General features: G+C 39.2%; 1 protein-coding gene across 2 annotated transcripts in view; it reads right to left on the reverse strand.

The window, feature by feature from the left end:
- The window catches only part of NUP210L (nucleoporin 210 like), a 99838-nt gene extending 76740 nt beyond the window's left edge, over positions 1 to 23098 (reverse strand). For both annotated transcript variants that reach the window (XM_086392819.1, XM_086392818.1), the window contains exons 1-10: positions 22650 to 23098; positions 21003 to 21139; positions 14838 to 14969; positions 13858 to 13951; positions 13185 to 13335; positions 10740 to 10872; positions 9654 to 9812; positions 5155 to 5223; positions 4177 to 4283; positions 3358 to 3498 (exon numbers count right to left, since the gene is read on the reverse strand). In XM_086392819.1, the coding sequence (XP_086248945.1) occupies positions 3358 to 3498; positions 4177 to 4283; positions 5155 to 5223; positions 9654 to 9812; positions 10740 to 10872; positions 13185 to 13335; positions 13858 to 13951; positions 14838 to 14969; positions 21003 to 21139; positions 22650 to 22846 (1320 nt within the window). In that variant the 5' untranslated portion in view covers positions 22847 to 23098. The remainder of the gene's footprint in view (positions 1 to 3357; positions 3499 to 4176; positions 4284 to 5154; positions 5224 to 9653; positions 9813 to 10739; positions 10873 to 13184; positions 13336 to 13857; positions 13952 to 14837; positions 14970 to 21002; positions 21140 to 22649) is intronic.
- Positions 23099 to 23582: the final 484 nt, after the last annotated feature.

The raw sequence follows: 23582 nt of genomic DNA on the forward strand, positions 1-23582 counted from the left end.
AAACCAGACGACCATTATACCTACTACTGTGGGCAAGAATCCCTTAGAAGAAATGGAGCAGCCCTCATAGTCAATGAAAGAGTCCAAAATGCAGTACTTGGGCGCAAACATAAAAATGACAGAATGATCTTAGTTCATTTCCAAGACAAACCATTCATCATCACAGTAATCCCAAGTCTACACCCCAACCACTGATGCCAAAGAAGTTGAAGTTGACTGGTTCTCTAAAGATCTACAAGACTTTCTAGAACTAACTCCAAAAAAAAGATGCCCTCTCAATCATAGGGGGCTGGAATGCAAAAGTAGAAAGTCAAGAGATACCTGGCAAGTTTGACCTGAAGAACTATGGACAGATGTTCATAACATTTGTACAGGAGGCAGTGACCAAAACCATTCCAAAGGAAAAAAAATGCAAGATGACAATGTCTGAGGAGGCTTTACAAATAGCTGAGGAAAGAAGAGAAGCAAAAAGCAAAGGAGAAAGGGAAAGATACACCCAACTGAATGGAGTGTTCCAGAGAACAGCAAGGAGATAAGAAGGCCTCCTTAAATGAAAAATGCAAACAATTAAAAGAAAACAATAGAATGGGAAAGACTAGAGGTCTCTTCAATAAAATTGGAGGTATCAAGAGACTATTTCATGCAAGGATGGGCACAATAAAGGGCAGAAATTGTAGGAACCTAACAGAGGCAGAACAGATTAAGAAGAGGTGGCAAGAATACACAGAAGAACTATACAAAATAGGTCTTAATGACTGGGATAACCAAAATGGTGTGATCTCTTACTTAGAGCCAGACATCCTGAAGTGTGAAGTGGGCCTTAGGAAGCATTACTACAAACAAAGATAGTGGAGGGGATGGAATTCCAGCTGAGCTATTTCAAATCATAAAAGATGACGCTGTGAAAGTGCTGCACTCAATATGCCAGCAAATTTGGAAAACTCAGCAGTGGCCACAGGACTGGAAAAGGTCAGTTTTCCTTCCAACCCCAAAGAAAGGCAGTGCCAAAGAATGTTCAAACTATCGAACAACTGCACTCATTTCGCATACTAGTAGGTTATCCTCAAAATCCTTCAAGCTAGGCTTTAGCAGTACATGAACCGAGAACTTCCAGATGTACAAGTTGGGTTTAGAAAAGACAGAGGATCAAAGATCTAATTGCCAACATTTGCTGAATCACAGAGAAAGCAGGACAATTCCAGAAAAACATCTGCTTCATTGACTATGTGAAAGCCTTTGACTATGTGGAAAATTCTTCAAGAGATGGGAATACCAGACCACCTCACCTGTCTCCTGAGAAACCTGTATACAGGTCAAGAAGCAACAGTTATAACTGGACATGAACAACAGACTGGTTCAAAATCGGGAAAGGAATACAAGGCTGTATATTGTCATCTTGTTTATTTAACTTATATGTAGATTACATCACATGAAATGCTGGGCTGGATTAATCATAAGCTGGAATCAAGATTGCTGGGAGAAGTATCAATAACCTCAGATACGCAGATGATACCACTCTAATGACAGAAAATGAAGAGGAACAAAAAAGTTTCTTGATGAGGGTGAAAGAGGAGAGTGAAAAAGCTGACTTAAAACTCAACATCCAAAAAAAAGATCATGGCATCCGGTCCCATCACTTCAGGGCAAATAGAAGGGGAAAAGTGGAAGCAGTAACAGAGTTCCTTTTCTTGGGCTCCAAAATCACTGCAGAGGGTGACTGTAGCCACAAAATTAAGACACTTGCTCCTTTAAAGGAAAGCTTTACAAACCTAAACAGTGTATTAAAAAGCAGAGACATCACTTTACTGACAAAGGTTCCTATAGTCAAAGTTATAGTTTTTCCAGTAGCCATGTACAGATATGATAGTTGGATCATAAAGAATGCTGAGTGCTGAAGAACTAATGTTTTCTAATTGTGGTGCTAGAGAAAACTCTTGAGAGTCCCTTGGACTTCAAGGAGATCAAACCAGTCAATCCTAAAGGAAATCAACCCTGTATATTCATTGGAAGGACTGATGCTGAAGCTGAAGTTCCAGTACTTTGGCCATCTTGATGTGAAGAGCTGACTCACTGGAAGAGACTTTGATGCTGAGAAAGACTGAAAGTAAAAGGAGAAGAGAGCGGTAGAGGATGAGATGGTTAGATAGTATCATCAACTAAATGGATATGAATCTGAGCAAATTCCAGGAGATAGTGAAGGCCAGGGAAGCCTGGCATGCTGCAGTCCATGGGGTGACAGAGTTGGACATGACTTAGCAACTGAACAACAACTGGTGGTCCAGTGGTTACGAGTCCACCTGTCAATGCAGGTGACACAGGTTTGGTCTCTGGATCGGGAAGATTCCACTTAGTTGCTGTGGAGCAACTAAGCCTTCGCGCCACAACTACTGAGCCCACGTGCTTCAACTACTGAAGCCCGTGCACCTAGATCTGGCGCTCTGCAACAAGAGAACCCACTGAGATGAGACTCCTATGAACCGCAAAGTTTAGACTTAACCTTAAAATCAATGGGAAGCCACCAAAGGAATTTAAACAGTAAATACATAATTTTTATAGTTTTTGTAATATCATTCTAGCCACAGACAATATTGAAGGTAGAGTATCAGTTTAGAAGCTACTGTGAAAGTCTAGGTGAAAGACAGCAGTGTCTCCTTCACCTAGTAAGAAATGGATTTGAGAGATTTTTAGAAGAATTGACTTAGCATTCAATGATGTACTGAACAGAGGAGGTGAGGGAGAAGGTAGAGTCAAGAGGGACTCTTGGGATTTTGCCTCAAATAGCTGGGGAAAGGATCACTGGAGAAAAAGTAGGTTTACAGAGGGAAACAAATCTGACGGACTGTTAAAAGTCGGATATTTGCACGTTTTTAGAGGCGTTAGAAACAGATAAATTCCTTATCCTTTCACCCAGTAACTCCATTTCTGGTATTATACCATACAAAAATTAACCAAAAGGAATAGAAATTGTCTGAAGATACTCAGTTATGCCATTTACAAAGTAAAAACCTGCTAAAAGTGCAAAGTTGGTGGCATGGTTAAACAATTGGCATATTAATCTATGTATTTTTAGAATACAAAATACTCTTATGTGGATCTGATGACACAAGGAAACATGCATATGGAATAATTTTTAAAGGAACCTCAAATGACACATATACAAAATGACCATAAACGCAGATATATGCAATAACAGAGACTGGAATGGAAAATCTGCAGAGGTATAAACTACTAAGTGTACTGTTTATTAGTTTATTTTGTGAAAGATAATAGTGAGATATGCTATATATGTGCTAGCAAATCAAATCAAGCAAATCTTGTCAGTATTCTCAGGATTCAAAAAATCCTTTTAATTCCTACCTGGTAAACGATGGAAGCCAGAGATGCATTTATCAAAACCACACCATCTTTCAGAGCTTTTACAACATGGTAAGATCCATTCACAGTAGTTAGCTGCTCTTCAAAGTACTCCCTCAGGAACTGGTACATAATCCTGAGATTCTGAAAATCAGCCCCAAAGTAGCACAAATCTGAAGAGATTTTTTTTTATTCCCTAATGCCATTTTAAACTCAAAGCAAAAAAATAAATAAATAAATAAATAAACTCAAAGCATTAAAAAAAAAAAAAGTGTGACTATGCATTCTGGGGCTTAAAGAAGTAAAAATAAATATCTTTGCTCGCCCTCATCAAATTCTGTTGGAAAGATGTCATTTTAAAATGGTACTAGTGTCTGAAAGATCCATTAATGACAAGCAATTAGAAATAGTAAGCTTCAAAGCTTATGTCAATTTTAGTGTAATTTGTGCCATTCCAGAAACTGACAGTTGGGGGTAGGGTGGGGAATGGATGCTGGAGAATGACTACAACATTTTACATCTAATGATCATACTATAAAACTCTGGTAACTTCTCTGAAATGAAGTTTTAGAATGAGGATCCCCTCCAAAGTGCTACCCTTGGTGCCAACTTCATCTCTTTCCTATAATTCTAACCAAGTTGTATCTTTTACTTCTGGTTTAGTATTCCTCAAGGATAGAACTACTTAATAATGATAAAGTAGTAACTTGCATTTTCTGAAGGCAAAATCTGGAAGCAAAAAAAAAGTTTTCCTAGCAAAAAGACTGCCCACTGAAGGAGTTACCCTTAAGGGGGCTAGAAAAATTCAAAAGATAGACTCACATCTGAAATATAGACTTTTGTGCTGCTTTTATCAAATACTTCTACTGTAATAACATAGACCTGTCCCACCTCTAGACTCCATCGGTCTCCAGGTTGGACTGTGAAACCTGTACACAAATCAATAAAGAAAAATATCAGAAGAAGCCATTTTTCTATAATGAATTTTAAAAATACAAACTTTAAAAAGCCATTTAAACAGCAAAAGTCACTAGTAGATGGAGATGGTTTCCAAAGTAGATCCTTTAGTTCCCTCTATAAAACTATAATAATTTGGGGTTCCAAAGATTCTAGTTTAACTTAGTTCATCTCAGGTATAAAAGAAGCATTCTCACTTACATCTGTATACAGATACCACCCACCCCAAACCCACAATTTTGCTCATTTCTGATATGTCAGGCAAGTCTTCAGCTGCTTTCAGTCAGATTCATTGCTTCATGTGGCTTAAGGACATAGGTTTCTTCTTTCTTTGTATGAAGTCTCTTTTCCTAGTCCAACCTTGTATTACATGGAGTTTCATACTTTTTCACAGTCTATTTCAAGATGCTTTACTCTTGCAAATAGCATTTAACTAGAACAATGCGACTCCAGTACTCTTGCCTGGAAAATCCCATGGACGGAGGAGCCTGGTAGGCTGCAGTCCAGGGGGTCGCTAAGAGTCGGACACGACTGAGCGACTTCCCTTTCACTTTTCACTTTCATGCATTGGAGAAGGAAATGGCAACCCACTCCAGTGTTCCTGCCTGGAGAATCCCAGGGACGGGGGAGCCTGGTGGGCTGCCATCTATGGGGCTGCACAGAGTCGGACACGACTGAAGTGACTTAGCAGCAGTAGCAGAACAATTCAAGAAAACATGTCAAAGTAAGGTTGAATTTTAAATTAGTTAAGTCTCAAAATGAAGCACTCTAATCTTTAATGCAGTCATTTCAGTGGCATACTTTAAGTTATTTGGCTTTCTGAAAATCATTATCTAAAAATACCTAAAAATCCAGGCTCTACAACATATATGGTGCAATTTGGGAGTCCAGACACAGATCGCATATGGACATCTTAATTTTTGCTTAAGGAAATTTTATGAGCTAGATTTGGGTGAAAAGAAAAATATAAGCTACCAAAATGAATAAATAAATAAATAAGCCCATAAACAAAAGCAAGTAAAAATTCTTTCATTATCTCTTAGAAAGCAAAACTTAAATGCATACATTCTGAGAAAAATCTGAGGGTTCAGTAATCACGGGTATCAGGTATTCTTGAATTTCAAATATCAGGAAGATGAAACGAAAGAAAAAAAGATCTTGCTCCAAGTTTTTAATATTCATTTAGCTACAGAATCCTCTTCCCCTGTAAAAGTGTTTCATAGGAGCCCATTAGGGAAAGCAGGACAAAGTGGAATTGCTCTGGCTGAAGAAATGGACAGTGGTGGATGGAGAGGGAGCAGCATGACTTGGCATCCAGCCCAGTAACTTGCCTCGGGCTCCCCAGACAGTTTTAAAAATCACTAATTGATTTTCTATTACCTGTGGCAATTCTTTAATATCAAAATGTTTTCTCTTCCACCAGAGATACTTCTATGTCATACATCACACTACACATTATTTATTCTGTTAGCCTATAACACTACACATTATTTATTCTGTTAGCCTATACACAATCTGGGGCTTCTCAGGTGGTGCTAGTGGTAAAGAACCCTCCTGCCAACGCAGGAGATCTAAGAGATGCAGGTTCGATCTCTGGATTGGGAAGATCACTTGGAGGAACGCATGGCAACCCACTCCAGTATTCTTGCCTAGAGAATCCCATGGATAGAGGAGCCTGGTGGGCTCTTGTCCACAGGGTCACAAAGAGTCAGACACTACTGAAGCAACTTAGCATGCCTACACAATCTAATTAGTAATGTAATTCCTTCTCAGAAATATACTACGTCCAAAAGCTAAGAAGAAATTATTTCTGCTCTGAGAAATGTATTACTGAAATGATCGGACAGAAAACTCTTATTATTTCTAAGTATACTAATTTAGAAGTGCTGTTAATTCAGTCATGCACTAGGCTATAATTAGGCACTACAGTATCTATAGTGACAAAGCAAAATATTTAATCTATTTCAGGGATCAAACTTTTAAAGCTGCCCAAGTACTTTAAAAGAACTATTAATATACATACAATTGATATGCTAATTAAAATTTCTTTTTTTAGTGAATGTCAAAGTTGCTCAGTCGTGTCCAGCTCTTGGCAACCCCATGGACTATACAGTCCATGGAATTCTCCAGGCCAGAATACTGGAGTGGGTAGCCTTTCCCTTCTCCAGGGTATCTTCCCAACACAGGGATTGACCCAGGTCTCCCACATTGCAGGAGGATTCTTTACCAGCTGAGCCACAAGTAAAAGCCATTTGGTTTTACTATTCATTAAAGCAAATCTTTTAAACACTGTGTCAATCTGAGTTTGGTTTTAGTACATACTACATTCATAAACTATAAGAGCTAAAAGGAAATTCCCTCGTAGCTCAGTTGGTAAAGAATCCACTGCAGTGCAGGAGTCTACCTGCAACGCAGGAGACCTGGGCTAGATTCCTGGGTTGGGAAAATCCCCTGGAGAAGGAAATGGCAACCCACTCCAGTATTCTTGCCTGGGAAATTCCATGAACAGAGGAGCCTGGTGGGCCACAGTCCATGGGGTCAAAAAAGAGTTGGACACAAGTGAGCAACTGAACATGCATGCAGAAGGAAATTCAGGAGCATATCATTCCTTTCATTTTACAGATGAGGACACAGATCTCAATAGGTCTCTAAACCAGTTCATCCCTCCATAATCAGAATAAGACATCTACCTTTTATCTAATCCTTCCCTGTTTGGAATTTCATTTTATCTTGCTCCTCCGAAATCTTGCTCCTCCGAAATCTAGCTCCATCAACTGACCTTCTTTTCATCTATATCTCTGCCATCTCTCTGTTTAACTTACAGACATATTCAAGTTTCTCTTAACTTAAAAAATTTTGTCTTCTTCAAACTTCTGCCTTGTTTTCCTCCTCCTTTTTAAAGCCAAGCTTTAAAAACCCAAGCTTTCCACTTTTATTGGAAAAGTGATCCAAGACTTCCTAGTTACTAGAGACTTTCAGTCTTTATCTCTGCTGATTTCACCTGAAGAACATTCTCATTGCAAATTCCTCACTTGGTTACCATGAAATTTTTCTCTCCTGATTTTCCTACTATTTCCTACTCTCCCAATTTCCTATTAAACATTCTTTCTGGGCATCCTTAAAGTTCCTCCTCTTCCAAATGAACCTTAGAAGCTGGCAGTCCAGAGTTATGTCTTTGGTCCTCTTCTCCTCTCACTCTGCATATTCTCTCTAGGTTCACTTTCTCTACAACAGCTTCAACTATCACCTGGCTATAAATTAATAACTTTGAAAGACTTTTCTTCATCCTGAATCTTTCTCCTCAAGATGCATAATAAAAATTTCTGCTTGGATGTCTACCCCACAGATACTTCAGGTTGACATGTGAAAAACTAGTTTTCTTTTCCCTTAAACATGCGCCTTCTTTTATATCACCCATCTCTATGAGTACCACCAGCCACCCTAAGGCAGGCGCTGGAATAAATTATGAATCGTCACCTTCCATGTCAAGAGGTAAATATATTTTAATATTTAATAACAATAAATAACAATATGGAATAAATAACAATATGAACTGAGAAAAAAATGAAAAAACTATGAAGAAAATCATGGTAAGTATGCCTGGGGAAGGCAGTTCAGGTAAGTGCCTGACGCACAGCTGGAACTAAATATCAAATATCTTAGTTTACTTTGTAGTTACTATTGTATTTGTTCACAAATGTCCTAGGCACCTTGAAATGACTAGAGAACAAACAACTCTGAACCAAAACCCCTCCTGAATGTTTTAGACAAATAATATAACAGAATATAACAGCTAATTAACAAATACTATTCTACAAGAAATACTATACCCTTTAAGACTGATAGGCTCTTACTCAGAGTAAGCCTACTAAGCCCTACATAGTTACTCCCTCTCCTACTCTATTACCTTTTCTACTATTTTGCCCTGATTCTCTGCACTCAGCCGCAGTGTCTTCCTTGCTCTTCTGTAAACATGCCAAACATGCTTCTGCCTCAGAACCTTTGAACTTGCTATTTCCTCTTTCTGGAGAGCCTTCACCCAAATATCTGTGTGGTTCATTGCTCAAATGCAGCCTTATCAGAGAGGACTTCCCTAACTACCCTGAGTAAATCCTCAGCACTTAGAGCAATGTTGAGCATATAGGAGAAATATAATAGGTATTTACTGAGTAAATTAAACAAATTAAATATTTGAGATTCAAAGATGCAAAAATAGGAAATATTTCAAAATCAATGCTGAGAATTTTATGAATTCTCTGGAAATTTCAATTTTCTGAGGATTTTAATCTTTATACTGTTTTGTTTTCATTGACTATATTAGAGCTCTAAGTAACTCTCTTTGTTCAATCCTTACAGAGCAGGTTTAGTGAATTTTTTAAAATTACTCTTAGACACAGATGTAAGGAACAGACTTTTGGACCTGTGGGAGAGGTGAGGGTGGGACGATTTGAGAGAATAGCATTGAACCATGTATATTACCATATGTAAAATAGATGATCAGTGCAACTTCAATGCATGAAGCAGGGCACTCAAAGCCAGTGTTCTGGGACAACCCAGAGGGATGGGGTGGGGAGGGAGATTCAGGATGGGGAGACACATGTACACCCGGGGGTAATTCATGTTGATGTATGGCAAAAACCACTGCAATATTGTAAAGTAATTATCCTCCAATTAAAATATATTAATTAAAAAATTACTCTTGCCTCAATTTAACAATTAAGTAGCCACTGCAGACAATATCACCTTTTCTCAATTATTCATGTAAAAACAAGAACAAATTAAATAACAGTTACACAAGTTCCTCCAAAGTCCTCCCCAGTCTTCTATTTATAATTTTTTAATATAACTTTATTTATATTTGGCTGTGCTGGGTCTTTGCTGCCACGTGGGCTTTTCTCTAGTTGCGGTACACAGGCTCTAGGGTGTGTGGCCTTCAGCAGTTGCAGCTCCCAGGTTCTAGAGCATAGGTTCAGTAGCTGTGGTGCACAGACCTAGTTGCTGAGCTGCATGTGGGATCTTCCCAGATCAGGTATTGAACTGTGTCTTCTACATTGGCAGGGAGATTATTTAGTACTGGGCCACTACGGAACCCTGCCTATTTACAATTTATATTATGTTGCACATAAGTTCTGAAGTCAACAGATTCCAAATTCCAACTATTCTTCTGTACCTACCCTTTGTTAGAAACTGTGACAATAATTTATAGTGCTTTTTAAAAGATAGAACCTATGGAAAATAAATGTAGTAGTGTTATAATCATGCTTAACCAGTTATTTTACCAAGGAACATGTCTAGCTTGCTCAAGGAAATATAGATTAGCAGTGAAAACTTGAAAAGGATACTTTTGTGGACGAAGATAAGGTTAGTGTGGCCCAGCTGGACAGCAGTCACCATAGCTGTTTTCTCATCCAGTGAAGCCACTTTCCCAGAAACAGAAATATTACATGAAACTCTGTGGTCTTGCAATTCTAGTGTATAATGTTCCAGGGGAAATTTCACCTCTGTAAGACATGAAAGATACATAACCATAATGAAAGCAATAGACAATAATATATTGTTGGATTATAAGAAGAAGCAGGTCAAAGTAAGAGCAAAATCTGCTTTTCTCTTTATTTCCTCCCAACTATAACGAATTTCTACATATATAGAAATTGAGGGGGACTACTATATGAGTTTATTGTTGCTTATATTCTTAAAACTCAGTAAACTAAGAGTAGGAGGAGGGATCTCCACTAGGAAAGTAAATAAAGGACTAATGTTAATGGAGCAAATGTACACTTTATAAACTGAGTGGGACTTTTGGGATCAGCAGGGTATTAAATTTTTCAGATAACAGAGTTTCTCAATAAACAGCTTTTTTACAAAGATTATTCAAACCCCTTCTATTAACCCCTTCTATTAACTATTAGGTAAAGCTTCTTCCCTTGTCCTAAGTTAGTAAACTTTTGGTTGTTTTAATAGACAATTCAGATGCTTATGGGCACTGAAGCTAAGTAGTAGTTGAACTATAGCATTAGTCTGTTTAAGATATGTGGGCTACCTCAGTCCAGTATTAGCTCAAGTACAGCAATTAAAGAATACAGTTGATCTTTGAACAGTACAGGGATTAGAGGCACTGACACAACCCCCACGCATCGACCTCCCCACGCAGGTGAAAATCCACGTATTAGTCAACCCTCTATAACCCCAGTTCTGCATGCACGCTTTTAGCCAACCAAACATCAGGTAGTACTGTAGTGTTTATTTTTTAAAAATCTGCATATAAATGGACCTGCACAGTTCAGACCCGTGTTGTTTGAGGGTCAACTGTACTTTTATCACAAAAATCTAAGACAGAAGTATTTTGCACATATAATGTGAAGCTGCTTCTCTTGTTAGCAGAAAAGATTTGGGAAATGTTAGTCTTAGGAAAAGCTAAATCAACTTACCTGTCATTCTTCCCTGAACCATTTTTGCAACTCGGTATTTAATATATGCACCTACTAAGAGATAAATATCTTGGGATGGTATAAGAAATATATTCTCCAAAACAAGCAGACGTATCAATGCTGCTGCCATTTTCTAAAAGAAGGAAAAAAAAAAAAACAGAAAGTTTCCACAGGCAAAATCCTCAAGGCTGTCCTCCTTATTAAAGTTCACGTTTATAAATTTCTTCTAAAATATTTTGCCAAGATTAAAAAAATGCTTTCCTAAGCACAGATCATAATTTCAGTTAGCCTTAAAAAGTGATCATGAATATTAATGCAGTGTCAGCTTTCTAAGTCACTTATTAAGTCACTCAAACAAAAAATAGAAAACAACAAGCTTTCTAAAGGAGAAGGGTAGGTAAATAAAAAGGCAAGAGTGATAAAATGGGAAAAAGTAAGACCTAACTGTATTGCACTGAAATTCTTTTAACCAACCTCCAGTGAACTGACTTTCCAGATTAAGTTAGTCTGTATCCCTTGTTGAACATATCAATTCTTGTGAAGGCTTACCCAGTACAAGGTTAACAGGCTGCTCTCTAGAATGTCCACATATATGTTCCTGCCACTTGAATTAAATGCTTGCCAAAAGACATTTGTTTTTCTCAACTTTAATAATAATTAATTTAAAAAAAGCATTATATGAAAAGAGTTGTTTTCTATAAAAAATTTAAATGTTTTGAAAAGTTATAGTCAGGACTTCCCTGGTGATCCAGTGGTTAAGAGTCTGCCTGCCAATGCAGTGGACACAGGTTCAATCTGTGGTCGAGGAAGATCCCACATGCTGCGGAGCGACTAAGCCTGTGCATCACAACTACTGAACCCATGCCCTAGAGCTTGTGCTCTGCAACAAAAGAAGCCACCACAATGAGAAGCCTGCGCACCTCAACTACAGAGTAGCTCCCACTCGCCGCAACTAGAGAAAGCCCCAGCACAGCCAAAACACAATGATCTGACTGTGGCTCAGATCATGAACTCCTTACTGCCAAACTCAGACTTAAATTGAAGAAAGTAGGGAAAACCACTAGGCCATTCAGATATGACCTAAATCAAATCCCTTACAAGTATACAGTGGAAGTGACAAATAGATTCAAAGGATTAGATCTGATAGACAGAGTGCCTGAGGAACTATGGACGGAGGTTCGTGACATTGTACTGGAGGTGGTGATCAGAACCATCCCCAAGGAAAAGAAATTCAAAAAGGCAAAATGGTTGTCTGAGGAGACAACCTTACAAATAGCTGAGAAAAGAAGAGAAGCAAAAGGCAAAGGAGAAGAGAAAAGATATACCTATCTGATGCAGAGTTCCAAAGAACAGCAAGGAGAGATAAGAAAGCCTTCCTAAGTGAACAAGGCAAAGAAATAGAGGAAAACAATAGAAAGACTAGAGATCGCTTCAAGAAAATGAGAGATACCATGGGAACATTTCATGCAAAGATGGGCACAATAAAGGACAGAAATGGTATGGACTTAACAGAAGCAGAAGATATTAAGAAGAGGTGGCAAGAATACACAGAACTATACAAAACAGATCTTCATGTCCCAGATAACCACGATGGTGTGATCACTCACCTAGAGCCAGAATTCTGGAATGCAAAGTCAAGTGGAACTTAGGAAGCATCACTACAAACAAAGCTAGTGGAGGTGATGGAATTCCAGCTGAGCTATTTTAAATCCTAAAAGATGATGCTATGAAAGTACTGCACTCAATATGCTAGCAAATTTGGAAAAGTCAGCAGTGGCCACAGGACAGGAAAAGGTCAGCTTTCCTTCCAATCCCAAAGAGAGACAATGCCAAAGAATGTACAAACTACCGCACAAATAAATTAATTAATTTTTTTAAATTAATTTTTAAAAAAATAGTTAAAGGCAAGCTAAGGATAAATTTTAAAAAAACTTTTTTAATTAAGAAAAAAATTAAATAAAAAAAGAAATTAAAGGATAGCTAAGACGTACTGCTATCAAATTAGGTGTAGGTGAGAAATATAAAAGACTAGGGGAAAATCCTTGAAAAATATATTAGAATTCTGCACTCAAATTGCTTCACACATGTGTAATTTTTCACTCAACCATAAAATAAAATGAAAAAGAAACTAGAAACTAATTTATGCAAGAATAAGTATGTATATTTTTGACCAGTGAATTCGTAGACAAAGAAAAGTCTTGGACCTACATCAAAGGATTAGTGAATAAAATGCAGTTATGTTTTAAGAGAAAATGCCAGTAACATTTGTAATTGTACTTGGGTAATAACATGTTTAAAGAAGACAGGTTTTCAAAAAATGTTTATCCGTTTCAAATAACTTTTTCAATTGGCCTAAATCAATCAGGTTAGAGGGTTTCTATTATAGACAAACATAAGAAACTATTCCATAGGCAAGACTTAATGTCTATAGCACTAAATTTTTACCTTATAGAATGGTTCAGAAATTCGAACTTTTACGATAGCAGCACCAGTTTTAATGCCAGACACCAAAATCATATCTCCCTGTTTCTCTTCTTTTTCCATCTCAGCTATATATGCAGGGGGAGAATATTCTGCTTCAGAGTATCTCAAAATCCTAAAGAGATAAACTTTGTTTCTAGTAAATTATTCTTCTTCCATAAGGCTCTGAGAGACTTTAAACATAGTCTCTTCAATGTCTGTATAGTGTCAAAAGTTTAAAATTTCCACAATGACCAGATAAAAGAGAAGTACTTAATATGCTTCTGGCTAAAACTGTTGTAGGACTAAAACCCAGATTGTCTGAGAGCTATTGCTGGGCATTGAAGAGAAAATTTCATACTAATATCCACTCACTGTATTTCAGTGAGTGTTGATAGCTTGAAAAACAAAAGTGTCAGAAGATATGACAAATAATTGTACAGTTCTGATTTCATGAACTCCTCTGCAGTGACTCAAATTAAGCCATCATCAAGGTACCTACAGCCATGCCATATTTTCCCGTGGTAAATTTATTTGTTCCAAATAGTTCCAGATAGAAAAATGATCAAAACCCACACAAATGACTGCTGTTCAGTGTGCTACCCAAAGGCAGATGTCTCCTTCAAAGTCACATAGTTAGGTTTGGTTTCAAGGTTACCTAATTTTGCTAGACAGTTCTTCTATTGCTGATTCATTATCCCGGGCAATGCTCCACTCAAACACCATCCCTGCCAAACTACTAAAAGTATTTCCTGTAAAGCAAGGCAAAAGCAGATAAGACAAAATCACATGTTCAAAAATATTCAGGTATCTTTAATAAGGGAAATTTAACTAGAAAATTATTTTTAAGCCTCTTTCATTAACAAATAGATGCACTATCATTAATGAATTAAAACACATCTACCAGGAAGACCCCTACACAGAGTAAGTACGGTTGCTGTATAAGCTTTCTGAAAGTGAAAATGACTCAAGCTGGTTAACTGCTGGTTGACAAAATTATGGCACTATTTCTGTTCCTTTCAACATAAAAAGGCCACCTTATAATCTATCTCAGGGTTGACAGTCATCCCTAAATCCTGGTCCCTCTAATAAAAATTTTTATAAAAACTAGATTTGAATATTACTAATATGTTCATTTCTCACATTTTAAAAATTGCTCTTCACTAGTTTACAAAGAAAGAAGCAATGCATTAAAATGGTTTTTTTTACATATTACACAAGTGTAGTATGTGAAAAACAATGTAAAATCAGTCTTAGGAAAGATAAAATTATAAAATTTTCACAGGTTTACATTTAATTCTCTTGGCCTACAGAAAGTAGACTGATCAAAACAGAGATAATAATAAATTCCAAAATGTACTTTTTTTTTTCCCCTCCAAAAATGTTCTTAATTGTTGGGACCATTAGCAGAAGCCCAGTAGCAGAATTTGGATTCTGAACTAGGAAATTTTAATGAAAGTCTGTAGTTAATACATCAAACCACACTCAGAATTGTTAATTCTTCTTGCACATGAACTTCATATGAGAAAATAAACATTATTTCCAACCTACTTTTCTCTCTCAAATTTCTGTTTCCAAAAACTAAACACAAAAGTGTTCATTTTAGGTAATTTTGTTGAATCCTCTGGCATTCGTTACCTTCAGCATCCAATGCCCTCACCATCAGTTCCAGTGGTGAATCATCTACATAGAGTTCCCGAGTTCGAGATATAATTTCAATGCTGTTTATCACATCAACCTTAACATCACACCGCAGTTCATGGTCAGTCACTAAAACGAACCCAAAAACTGAGAATTTAATTCAACAGGTCATGAATCTATTAAATGTTTCATATACTGAGGAGCTTATTCTAAATATTAAGAAAAAGAAAGGCATAATAGTTCCTTTCAACCTGTGGAAGAAAACAGCATAGCAACAAAATATATAAGAGCATCTGTTTACAAGAATAGACACTAGAGCAGTGATTCCCAGACACTGATCTATAATAATGTTTTTATTCACCCATCAAAAAATGAGAATTTTAAAACATAATAAAATTAAATATATTCACTTTATATATTCCCTGGGACTTCCCTGGTGGCTCAGACGGTAAAGTGTCTGTCTACAATGTGGGAGTCCCGGGTTCGATCCCTGGGTCAGGAAGATCCCCTGGAGAAGGAAATGGCAATCCACTCCAGTACTATTGCCTGGAAAATCCCATGGACAGAGGAGCCTGGTAGGCTACAGTCCATGGGGTCGCAAAGACACGACTGAGAGACTTCACTTTCACTTTAAAGGAATATATATTCAATATTACTTTTGAAGTGTTAGAATGCTTTTCCTTTTATGAAATTTTAAGAGTATATTTTTTTAAATGTGTTTATTTAGGAAAGTAAGAGGGTGGCAACCATATGCCATTCCTGTCTGCCAATAAATTTCTCACTTCATTTCTTTCAATTTTTTTTCCTGGACCATGAGATTTTTAGCCTGAGAATCACATATTAGACCCAACTAGGGTTCCACTCAATATGTTCGTTGCTCAGTTGTGCCCAACTCTTTGCAACACTGTAGACTGCAGCCTGCCAGGATCCTCTGTCCATTGAATTCTCCAGGCAAGAATACTGGAGTGGGTTGCCATTCCCTTCTCCGGGGGGGTCTTCCTGACCCAGGAATCAAACCCAGTTCTTCTGCATTGCAGGCAGATTCTGTACCATCTGAGCCACCAGAGAAGCCCAATATAGTCATGATTAACTTCAGAAACACAAATTGAAACAGTACAGAAAGTAGACTTATTTCCATAAAGATGAAATAAGGGTGAAATAAAAATTATTTTGGGGACTTCCCTGGTGGCACAGTGAATAGGAATCTGCCTGCCAACCCAGGGGACACGGTTTCAATCCCCGATCCAGGAAAATTCCACATGCCTCGGAGAAACTAACTCTGCGTGCCACAACTACTAAAACCCACTCACCTAGAGCCTGTGCTCCACGACAAGAGAAGCCACTACAATGAGAAGCCCATGCACCACAACAAAGAGCAGCCCCAGCTCACTACAATAGAGAAAGCCTGTGAGCAGCAGTGAAGACCCAATGCAACCAAAAAATAAATTAAATTTTTAAAAATTATTAAAAAATATTTTGGGACTTCCCTGGTGGTACAGTAGGTAAGAATCTGCTGGCCAATGCAGGGAACAGAGGTTCGATCCCTAGTCCAGGAAGATTCCACATGCCGAGAAGCAACCAAGACCACAGACTACAACTACTGAAGTCCATGTGCCTAAAGTCTCTGCTCTGCAACAAGAGAAGCCACCACAGTGAGAAACTCTTTCACTACAACAAAGAGTAGCCCCTGCTTGCCACAACTAGAGAAAATCTGTGCACAGAAACAATGATTCAGTGCAGCTGAAATATAAATAAATTAAAAAAAAATTTTAAGTATTTGCTGAACAATAACCACATGCTGAGCACAGTGCAAAATGTACTGATCATTCCATTCTATTCTCTCCACCGAAATCACTCAGCTGTCTAAACCCTTTCTTCACCCTTCACGTGAACTTTTATACCTAAAATTTATGCCTTCATCTCCAAACTCCTCTACCTGTCCTGTACCTAAGGTTGAAAATCTAGATATCCCACTACAAAAAGGCATTTTCATATATTCATAGACTACATCTGGAATGATATAGAAAAGTGGTTGTCTCTTGGAGAAATGAGATTAGAGATTTACTTTTCATTATATAACCTTTTCGGGTTTCCCTGGTGGCTCAGACAATAAAGAATCTGCCAGTAATGCAGGAGATTACCCCTGGTTTGATCCCAGGGTCGGAAAGATCCCCTGGAAGGGAATGGCTGCCCACTCCAGTATTCTTGCCTGGAGAATTCTATGGACAGAAGAGCCTGATGGGCTACAATGGGGTCACAAAGTATAGGACATGATTGAATGACTAACACTTTCACTACTTTCACATATAACCTTTCATATTCTTTAAATATTTTATCAAAGAGAGGTAACATCTAGTCAGAACAAAACAAAACAAAACATCAAAATAAATCTAACACTCTTACCAAATAGAATATGCCCACCTCCTCTCTCACCATTATCCATCTCTGTCACAGTTGAGTAGTAGTGAAAGTCACTCGGTCATGTCCAACTCTTTTCGACCCCATGTAGCCCACCAGGCTCCTCTGTCTATGGAATTCTCCAAGCAAGAATACTGGAGTGGGTTGCCATGCCCTTCTTTAGGGATCTTCCCAATCCAGGGATTGAATCCAGGTCTCCCACACTGCAGGCAGATTCTTTCCTGTTTGAGCTACTAGGGGAATTCCCTAGTAGCTAGTGGCTAATCTCTGTCATAGCCACTCATTTTCTCTATTAGACTATCACCAAAAACATCATAAACAAAATCCCAAGCACCTAAACACCAATGGAGTGCTTAAATCTTTTAACCTTTACAGATACCTTATGGTTAGTAGGTAATTCAATATCTGTCAAACAAATGAAGAGTTTCTCTTAAGGCATGCTCTTCCCTTTCAAAATGTCCCTTCCCATTTCAGAGTGCCAGTTTCCATTAAGATAAGAATGCATCTTGTAGAACACTAAGACTGCCATTCATTACTGGGAATCTCCATCATCTATGTACACAATTGTTTTAATAGCAAAATTGTGAAAGCTGATTTGAAAGATAATTTTGGAATATTCACAAGTCAGATGAAACCAAGCTGAGAGCCAGATTTGACATTTCTCCAAGCAACTGTGTGCTCTTTCAACATCAGAATGAATTCATGTAGTTAAGAGTAATTGCATGACTTCCCTGATGGTACAGATAAGAATCTGCCTGCTGCAGGGGGCAGGGGTTCGATATCTGGTTCAAGAATATTCCGTGAGCCACAACTACTGAGCCCATGCTCTAGAGCTTGTGAGCCCCAACTGCTGAGCCCATGCACCTAGAGCCTGTGGTCTGCAACAAGAGAAGCTATAGCAATGAGAAGCCTGTGCACCACAATGAAGAGTAGCCCCCTCTCGCCACAACTGGAGAAAGCCCACTCACAGCAACAAAGACCCAGTGCAACCAAAAATAAATAAAATTTGAAAACAGTAATTACATTAAAAAGAGCATATGTGACCAAAGCAACACTTTTCTCATCTTTGTATCCTTCTCTATACACTGTAGCTGCCCTGCATGACACAGTCCTCAAAGATTCTCATCTTTGAAATCTCGTATTTCATCAACTCCAAGACACTCATTTTTCTGACATTTCAACATCTCTGAAATTAGGGTTTTATCTTATGACTGATGACATCTTAGAACTGTCAACCACCAGGAGTCATAGCATAGTTATCATTTACTGCACTTGTGAGAACTTTAAAAGGGCCAACATCAAACTTGCAGAATGGGTATTAGTAGTTGGAATAAAACATGGTGAACAGTGGTGGAGCACTCTTTCCCCTTGGAACCAAACAGTTAAGGACACAGAGTGGGAAAGATGGCGACTCAGATGTGCTAGAAACCTTCTCAAAGCTGGAGACAAAACAGGTCAGCTTTATAAATTGTAAAGCCAACTAATGAGTCCAATACTAATACCTTGTAGGTGGTTTTGGTTTAATTCTTTTAAGAAATGCAACATCACTAAGTCTCAATGGTACAAAGGAAGATGTTGTGGGGATAAACACAGACATTGATGATTCCCAATCAAAAAGTGATTCAGATGAAGCAAAAATGTTAAATTTTTCTTAGGAATATTTTAACCAGTTAATTTTATTTCCTTTTTATTAGGCTTGAGAGTGATACACAATAAAAATAACCATCTAAGTCAAAAAGAGCCCTTCAATAGGTATAAAGCAAAAATTCTAAGTGAAGAAAAGCAGTTTAGTTGGCAATGTTGTTCTTGCTGCTGCTGCTAAGTCACTTCAGTTGTGTCCGTCTCTGTGCGACCCCATAGACGGCAGCCCACCAGGCTCCCCCATCCCTGGGATTCTCCAGGCAAGAACACTGGAGTGGGTTGCCATTTCCTTCTCCAATGCAAGAAAGTGAAAAGTGAAAGTGAAGTTCTTCAGTCGTGTCCGACTCTCAGCGACCCCATGGACTTCAGCCTTCCAGGTGCCTCCGTCCATGGGATTTTCCAGGCAAGAGTACTGGAGTGGGGTGCCACTGCCTTCTCTGAACGTTGTTCTTAGTAGTACATTAAAAATAGTTATAATAGACGGCATCTTCAATTATATGAAATATGGTATACCAAACATCTTAAATTTATTTTTAATAATACAGTATAGATATATAATTTATCAAAATATTTAAGAGCCACGCAGATATTTCTGACCTATCAATATGAAAATACCAAATGCCAGAAACTCAGGGACACAAATAGCAATTCTTAAGCTGCTCTGGTCTAAAATAGACTAGCATGTGCTTCCCAAATTTCGGTACGTATGAGAATCATCTGGAGAGCTTGTTAAAAACACAGATCCCTGGGACTTCCTTGGTGACTCAGTGGTTAACAATCTGCCTGCCAAAGCAGGGAACACAGGTTTGATTCCTGGTCTGGGAAGATCCCATATGCCATGGAGCAGCTAAGCCTGTGCACAACTACTACTGAGATCGAGTGCTGCAATAACTGAAGCCTGCGCACCTTAGATGGAGAAGGCGATGGCACCCCACTCCAGTACTCTTGCCTGGAAACTCCCATGGACGGAGGAGCCTGGTAGGCTGCAGTCCATGGGGTCGCTAGGAGTCGGATACGACTGAGCGACTTCACTTTTTCACTTTCACGCACTGGAGAAGGAAATGGCAACCCACTCCAGTGTTCCTGCCTGAAGAATCCCAGGGACGGTGGGGCCTGGTGGGCTGCCGTCTGTGGGGTCGAACAGAGTCGGACACGACTGAATCGACTTAGCAGCAGCAGCAGCAGCAGCAGCGCACCTTGTACCCATGCTCCCCAAGGAGAAGCCACTGCAATGGCAAACCCAAGCACCACAACAAATAGCAGCCACCACTCACTCCAACTAGAGAATGCCCTGGCATAGCAACTAAGACCCGCTGAAGCCATAAATTAAAACCACAGATCCCCTGACTCATTCCAGAGATTCTGATACAGCAGATCAGGTGGGGCCTGAGAATTTACACTTCTAACAAGCTCCCAGGTGATGAAGATGCAGATTCATAGATGGCACTAGTACTTGAGAAGTACTAGTTTTTTATTTTATTTATTTATTGGCTTCACTTGGTCTCTGTTACTGCACACGGGCTTTGTTTGTCTAGTTGCAGTGAGCGGGGACTACTCTAGAGTTGTGGTGCTCAGGCTTCTCCTTGTGGTGGCTTCTCTTGTTGCAAAGCATGAGGTCTAGAGTGTTCGGACTTCAATAGTTATGTCATGTGGGCTTAGTTGCCTACGGCACATGGGATCTTCCCTGACCAGGAATTGAACCTGTGTCTCCTGCACTGGCAGGCAGATTCTTAACCACTGGACCACCAGGGAAGCCTGAGAAGTACTAGTCTTTATTCTGCCTTTTGCCTCACTCAAGACCAACCTCAGAACGTAACAACCAAGCTAGTTCTGATAAATAGGTCCTTCCCTTCTCCACTGATTCAACCAACCAGAGTTTCTGCTCTGTGTCAGGCACATTGCCAAGGGCTGGATGTTCAAAAATAAAAAAATTTAAAAAGTTACAGGCTAGGATGCCACAATTAAGGTTTATATTGCAGGAATCCTTTTTTCTACCTTAAGGGGCATTTGAAGCCAACACTGTCTGTGTTAACCATCTACAAAAGACATCAGATTTTTCTACTCCAGGGGAACAGTTACATAGTGTGTTTTGTCTCAACATACCTATCTCTCGAGCAAGAATAACACTGCTGAGGCGTATTGGTTGGGTAGATTCAGCAATGAGCACAGCTTTTTGAGAACATAAGGTGCCATTTTCATATAAAGGTTCAACAGTTACTGCATCATGATGGGTGGAATGCCTGCCAGGATAAAACACTTAAGAGTATGAAATACGAATGTGGGTTAAAATTAACTTTTGGTGGAATATAGGTTCCTATAGTTTTTCCATGTTACATACTACCAGGTGTATTTATAGGTTTTTCTTTAAAATAGAAACATTGCTTAAAGAGGTAAGATTTAAGTGGAAGAGACTGATGAGAACATTTTCCAGCGATCCCTTGTGCCAAGTTACATTCCTTCCTCAGTATTTAAAGTGTCACAATCTTCCCTCAGTATGTAAAAATAGGATTGATGCTGTGTTTCCAACAATGAGAGACCTGGCTTCTCAAACTCTGAGGAATGAATTTCCTCCAATCCTAGAAATTGGACTGTTGCTATCTAAGGTGGAAATCTTGCTAAAATTATGAGGCATGAGTCCAACTCAAAATACAGTTTAAAAAATCATTAATATTTTTGGATGGATGGAAGGAATTGATTGATTCCTTCAATCCTAGATTGACGCCTTCCATCATCCTCAGTCAGGAGATATGTCACAATGGATCACTGTGTAAGCCTGATTTCCTTATACAGACTCATAAAATGGGAGATGAACTTCTTACACTGGAGAAAACTTGGTGCTTCTCTTCAGTGATGGTAAAGGGAAATCTCCAATTAGGATGAGCCCTCTGATACCGTGGAGCCCACTTGAGCTAGGTTCCCTTACCCTTAGGAAACCATACAACCTATGGTTGGGTTCTCTCACGCCAGAGAATCATGTCTTTTCATCCTCAGTCAGAAAGTCATTCCCACCAGAGTTGATTACCCCAAACTTGAGTGCACACTTCAAGAGAGTACTCTCATATGAGGGAGGAAACATATTAATATGTGACAGGCAAATCTTATCTCCACCTAAAATACACCTTCTCACACAAGTTTATACTTCATATTATCTATGCCTCAATTCACTCACCTGTAAAATGGAAAAAATAGCGCTTAATTGATAAGACTGTAAAAACGGAATGAGTTAACACATGCAAAGTGCTTAGTTATGTATATAATAGTTAAGTGTTTTTACACTTAAAACCTCACTTTAGTTTGCAGCGAACTCGCACATCCTAAGCCTCTCTAGCCCCTCAATAAATTTCCTCAGACTTTGGGAACTCCTCGTCCTAGCTCTTAACACTGAAAGTTCTTTGCGGTGGGTAGCCATGGTTGTCTGAGGCCACCAACACAGGGTTTCCTTATACCCTGACAGCTGTTCACATAGTGACTACCCCTCCCAACACATACCATGAGAAAGCCAATCTCACACGTTAACTGCTCATAAAAGGACCCACACATAAGCTGAAAACATCCCACACGAGGGCAGGCCGTATTAGAAGGGCTGGCCCTCCATTCCTGCTGACTTCCCACCCCTGATCCCTACAGGCAAGGCTCTTCAGGATTAGTGACCACACAGTATTCCGGTGGCGTCTTCCGTTCAATGAACCCTTCCCATTCTTCCTGGGTGGCGTGGGGGTGCATACTCTCCGTGATCCCGCCACGCCTCACCAAGTGTAGCAGCCCCGCTGAGCCTCCAGCAGGAAAGGAACCCGGCCTGGCTCCCGGCCAAAGGGTAGCAACACCTGTGGTACATTAAGTTTGTTGGCCAGGGTTCCAAGCAAAAAGAGAAGCAGAAACAGGAGGCCCTGTAGAGTCACGCGGAACAGCCCGAAGCCTCGGGGATTTGGCGACCCAACTGCAGTCATGGCGCCCTTCAACTCCGTCTCCTCGCTTAACTACAGCCGTGCCCTCAGCTCCAATATCAGCCAATCCGCAGGCGTGACGTCAACAGGCGGCCGTACCGCTTGGAATTATGGGAATGTTTTTAGGAAGGGCTCCAACAAGCCGTTATGTTAACTTTAAGGCAGAAACCCAGCTAGCTACCCACTTAAAAGGGCTACCTTCTTAAATATTGGGTGGCAGGCCTTTTTAATAGTAAAGAACAAGCAGAAAAACCTGGAAAATCTCTCCCAGTTAAATTTCTCCTTTTGTTGCCTACTATGGGTTTGACTCCTAGAGCAACCCCCCACCAACTTTTTTGGGGGGCAATAATTTCCCGTCAGCATTGGCCCGTGCATATAAATGGAAAAAATTGTTCCAGTCTCTGGTATAAACAGCTGGACTTTGTCAAGGAAGCTGTGTCATTTTTACTAGTAAGTCAGATTCATGTCCAGCCTCAAGGCCAGAGTGCAGGAAATGCCAGGCACTGGCGTCTCAAAGGCAGCTTTGAAAGTTATCCACTCACACAACCTGTCTGTAAGCAAATACTCTGAGAGGACCTCTTGTTAAATTAACTTGTTTTCTCCAAATATCTAACAAAGTATTAGCTCAAAGGCTGTCTCAGGACAGTTTACTAAAACCACACATATATAGGAGTATGTAATCAGTGTCATATTATTGCAGTTGTTTAGTGAGCAGAGTCCAATAAATCTGGGATTTATG

This window comes from Bos grunniens, chromosome 3 (assembly GCF_055505025.1).
Source record: "Bos grunniens cultivar Pamir isolate PY7600 chromosome 3, Bosgru_T2T1.0, whole genome shotgun sequence".
NCBI lineage: Eukaryota > Metazoa > Chordata > Mammalia > Artiodactyla > Bovidae > Bos > Bos grunniens.